The sequence below is a fragment of the Gossypium arboreum genome, chromosome 2 (assembly GCF_025698485.1).
Source record: "Gossypium arboreum isolate Shixiya-1 chromosome 2, ASM2569848v2, whole genome shotgun sequence".
Lineage (NCBI taxonomy): Eukaryota > Viridiplantae > Streptophyta > Magnoliopsida > Malvales > Malvaceae > Gossypium > Gossypium arboreum.
Window position 1 is genome coordinate 14,403,812 of NC_069071.1, and position 5,342 is coordinate 14,409,153.

General features: G+C 30.0%; 1 protein-coding gene across 2 annotated transcripts; it reads right to left on the reverse strand.

Annotated features, from left to right (window-relative positions):
* Window positions 1–1,887: 1,887 nt before the first annotated feature.
* LOC108464272 (protein RGF1 INDUCIBLE TRANSCRIPTION FACTOR 1-like) lies at window positions 1,888–3,772 on the reverse strand. Of its 2 annotated transcripts, none has more exons than XM_017764478.2 (4): window positions 3,494–3,772; window positions 3,130–3,339; window positions 2,604–2,819; window positions 1,888–2,499 (listed from the first exon to the last, which is right to left on the reverse strand). In XM_017764478.2, exons 1-4 carry the CDS (start codon window positions 3,554–3,556, stop codon window positions 2,290–2,292), a joined length of 699 nt encoding a protein of 232 aa, XP_017619967.1. In that variant the 5' UTR covers window positions 3,557–3,772; the 3' UTR covers window positions 1,888–2,289. The 2 variants fall into 2 exon arrangements, with proteins under 2 accessions (XP_017619967.1, XP_017619961.1); XM_017764472.2 differs by having other exon boundaries at window positions 1,888–2,517; window positions 3,494–3,765.
* Window positions 3,773–5,342: the final 1,570 nt, after the last annotated feature.

The following is a 5,342-nucleotide window of genomic DNA, read 5'->3' on the forward strand; positions in this document are numbered from 1 at the left end:
GTATACCAGGGACTCAACCAACTACCCCATTCTTTTTCTTTTCTTTCATTCGTCTTTTTGAAAGGAAAAAAACAACTCTTTTAGTAGAAATGTTTATACTTCAGGGGTTTATAATTTCTTTGTTAATTTCTTTTTATTTAAAATCTAATTATTAACTTTTTCAAAATGATTCAAATTGTTTTTTTAATAAAAATATTATTTTTTTTATGATGTTGACATGTCAATCCACGTGACAGTTTATGTATACTTCATATTGACATAATATTATTTATCTTATGTCACATTAATCAATGGCTCAGTTGACATTCATAAGGTCAAACATTTTTTAATGTAATGCCTAAAATTATCATAACTTCTCCCTACCCCTTAAATAGGATAGTAAAACGTGCGTGAACACGCTTGGACTCACATCCTTTTCTATTGACAACAATGTTGTTGCCTATTGAATTAAGACTCAATCGATTACATGAGATGAAACTTGAACAGGAAAAAATGTAGAAGTGCCGTGGAGGCCTACTAAAAAAAATAACAAATTAGTCCTTGTCTATTAGACCAAAGAGCAAACTAGTCTTTTTGTTGAAAATTTCATTCATTTTTATTGTTAGTAATTAGTCCTTGTACATCAACATGAAGTACACATGGCATGCCACTTGTAACTGTCTGGATATTCTATCAACAATGTTAATTTTTAATAGTTGAAATGGATGAAATTTTTAATAGAAATAATTACTTTGCTCTTTGATCTAGCATGCAAGGACTAATTTACTCATTTTTTGAGTAAAGAGGGTAAAATGCAAACTGACTTTAACACAAAAGCCTCCACGATACTTTTCTCTCAAAAAAATTTACTTATTCGCTACTATTTTAAAATATGAAAACTATTTTATATTTATATTTATATAAACTATATTTAAATTTAAATAAATAGTGAAGTTGGCTTCAACTAAAATATTCTTAAATCCAAATTAATTCAAGTTTACTAGAAATTACAATTACTGATCTCCCATGAAAGATATTAGTACAAAAGAAATCTAAAGTACATCTTTATTGAAAAAGAATGAAGAGAGATATTAAATTTACGAAATTTGGAAAATCATTCCTCTTTAAAAGGAATCGAATTTTAGAAAGAAGAAAAAAAAATGTAATAAGCATTTATTGGAATTATCCCGAGTTTAAAAATATTCCTGGTGTGGTCTTTTTTCTTTTTCTAAAACTTTTAATGTGCTTTTCTTGAGAAAATTACTTAAAATGGAGGTTGAGGATCATCAAGAATAATAACTAAAAGAGGAGTTCAATTAATTAAACATTTGTTAATTAATTGTTTATGAAATTCAAAATCAGTATTTCCTGAATAATGATAATAATAGCACACCATGGGGTGAATGCATGGCCATGGCTATGGAGCTTTCCGTTAAAGGAAAACTAGAGTTCCTAAAGCCTTGGAAACACCTTCAATTATAGCAAACAACATAATCATAATACTTTTCATCCCATATGTAATGAAGACAAAGCACAGATTTGAGTACAAAACCACCCAACATCAAACAAGTATTAAGCCTTTAATTTTCATATATTTCTTAATCTTATTTAACTTGAATTTATTATTATTTTCCTTCTAAAAGCAAGAGCTACTTCCATTATAGTGCGTTTAGAGAGAAAACGTGTTGAAACTCTCGGAACAAAATAAAAAGAGAAATTCCACTTCCTACACCATTTTGGTTCAACTTCAACAACAAAAAGCACCAGACTTTAGCCTACGCGCCTTTTGGTCGCGTTTTTGACAAGATTTTCATGGCAGTGTTTAAGTACTTTCCTAGAAAAAGAATTGTCACCAGCACAGTACATCACTGCAACAATATATATAGATAAAACAAAAACAAAAGAATATTTATAAATTGTCTATTCATCACTCCATTAATTTCATTTTCACAGTATCATTTTAATTTCTCTTTGTAAAATACATCCCATCTTCTATATATAAATTATAATTATATATACACATTTTACACCACATATAATACAATAAAAAGTTCAGTAAAAAAAATGAAGTATCAAACGCCTACTCATCAAGCTACTGATCTTTCATCTTTATCATATCAAACCCATATCTTAAATTTAGTTCTGATTTTTTTTTTTTTTTGCTTATTTTTATGTACAATAATGACATTGGTATGGTGGTTTCCTTTCTAACACCGGCCTATTGAGGCACAAGGCTCAGGTGCTGACATTGCCTACTATATCAGTCGAGGTAAAAAATATATATAGAAGTTCATTTTATTGTTGTTATTATTAGTATTCTATGATGAGACCTCCCATTGGAGCTCGATGAGGAACTCCCTTCCTCCGTTTGGCGGTCCTGTAATTCACGGCTGTTGGCGGCGGTGTCGACGGCCTAAAGCTTTGTACTTTGCTCTTTGTGCTTCCATTGCTAACACCATTCAATGACTCAGCATCCGACCCGTCTGTTTCCTTGCACATTTTCTTTTTCCTGATGAAGTTCTTTGATGTCCCAACAATCTAAAATGGTTTAATTACAACCATAAAAAAAATTTAAAGGGGCCAAAGATTGGAGGAATTATAGTAAATGCAGATGAATGAATTACCTTGCAACCAAGAGAACAGAAGTTGAAGGAATCAAGGAGGCTGCGCTCGCAGACTTGGCAAGTATTGGTGACACCTTTGCCAGGCCTAGGCTGAGGCCTTTCATTCAAGAACACAATCCTCGCACTGTTTATAATGTATGTTTGAATCCCTGTTATGTCTACGAATTTCTGAATCTCAGAAACCCTTATCACATCATGGTATGAAGATCTCCTTATCTGCATCAAACAATAACCCATCCCAAAATTTTAGCACAAAAAATTTGGTCAACAATGTCCTATTGCTGTTCTAAATAGTTTTAAGCTATTTTGACTATTGAAAAAAAGAAGAAGGGAGATTAAAAAAACAAATTAATTGCCTGTTGCCCTTTTGTCAATCACCCAAAGAAAAAGGCACATGACATTGCTGAAATCAATGTACATTCATATAATTTTGTGCCTATGATCAAACAAGGATAACTTCATGATAATGGAATATTTGTGTATGAATAGCCCAGAAACGGGAAAAAAATCCAACTACTTATGGTACCTGAATAGCTCTATGGTCTTTGTGATAAGCAAGGCAAAGAGAACAAAGAGCACCGTTCATGCAATCCAAGCAATACATATTGCATTCACTCTTATGAGCGTCAGCATGGAGTTTGCATTGAACAAAAAAGCTTGTTTGTAGCAGTGGTCTCAGCCATGGCGGCCACTTCACTTCCTCTTTATCATCATCATAATCCGGACCACCTCCTCCCTGAATTATACCCCTCCCCCAAAAAAAATATCATCACATCATTTCAATGACAGTATCCTTTTACAACCAAATACTAATATAAAACCAAGAAAAAGAAAGTAATAATTGAGGAAGATAGATATATATAACTGAACAAGGTGGTTGAAGGGCTAACCATGATTCTTCTGCTTTTTGGTTTGATTTCTCTAACCGTTGTTTCTTGATCAATATTGATCATTTGGAGCCAGTTCTGGGAGAAAGAAGAATAGGAAAAAAAAAAAAAAAGGGAGAAACTTTCTTGGAAAAACTTTTTAAAATTTTTCTCGGGAAAAAAGAAGGGGTGAGAAGAAGAAAGAAAACAAGTGGGGTTCCTTTGTAGTGGTGGGTGGTGGATGGGGGCATCGAAGGTGCTTATCTTTGGCTTAAAAGTCTTCAACCGAACCTCAATCCGAACCTAACCCAAAAGTAATATTAAATAAATAAAAATATATTTATTATTAGATGCGTTTATTTCAAGAAACTTCATGACCTTCTTAAATTTTCATTTAAAAAAATTAATTTTCTCGATATTAAAAAAATGGTTTTCTTATTTTAAAAATTCATATAAATTTACTTGGACAGAATAGGTTGAGGCTGGCAATTGGGAACCCTGATAGATGGTTCATTATGATTAGACATTTGGAAGGCCAAGATGTGGACACGTGGAAGGAGTAATGAATCAGCTAGAATACAAGGAGGGTGAAAACGCCATGTGTTAAAACTTATTTACTTAAATTGCATGGTGAAGTAAAAGTTAGGGCTTTGGAATTTGCCACCTCAAATGCTGAAGGATCATATAAATACAAAGATTTCTCTTTAGAATGCTCTTGAAGATGATGAGTTGTTGGTGCATGCAAATGCAAGGGAATATTATCATATTAAATCTTTTCTGGCCTGAAAAACTCCTATGTTTTACTACTACAACTAGCCTAGGTTTTAAATATTCTTATTTTTTATGTTTTAAAAGATAAATCATTAAATTTCAAATAAATGATTTTATGAGAGAATAATTTGAAAAGCAAAAAAAAGCTAAATAATTTTCGTCCAAAGTAGATGCAAATTCCATCATAAAATTCAGGGTAGTAGGACGATAATTTCAAGGTATTGATTTTTACCTTTTCATCTATAATAAAGGGTTCACAATTAAAATTTATTTTTATTTTTTAAAAAGCTTATATTTCAGAGTTATATGTCAGTGTAGTGGGTGGATTGTTATGAAAATTGGTTGAGTATATATTAACATTTTAACAATTGGAAATACTGAACATAATTTTTATGTTTATTTTATGGTTTTGAAATTTTTAGTTAATTTTAAAATTTTTTTAAGAATGTGATATGCTTTATTAATGTACTAAATACTTACTAATTATTGTACTATTTTTAAATTTTTATAAAATTGATAGCATAGTCTCTTCCCACCTTAAATTGATTTTAATACATTAACCTATCCGACAAATATTTTAAAATTATTTAATTTGTATTAAATGATGTTTAAAATTTTATTAAACACTTATTTAACACAAATTTAAATCAGATTACTTCTATCTTTTATTCTAAATAATTAATATAATAAATTAAGAAAATGACCAAAGGCAACACAAATTATTTAACAAAGCTATGCATATGGAATACTAGCTTCACGCATCCAAAACCTAGAGATCATAAAATTCAAATATAAAATTACAAACTCCAACACTTTGGTGTACCCTTAATATGACACTTGAGGTTGTCTCTTTGAGCCTTGAAGAACCATTTATTTGCAATTTTATTTATTCAAAATTTCCATATAAATAATTTTTGCAATGTAATTTTTATTTTAATATATTTTTCTAAATTACTTCAGCCGTAGCTGACATTATTAATGAAATCTTAATTTATGTAATATCACATCACTAATTTTTTTAAAATATTGCATTAAATATTTATATTATTGTTTATCAATGTTGTATTAATGAAATACATTAATTTTAAAAACAATATTATTA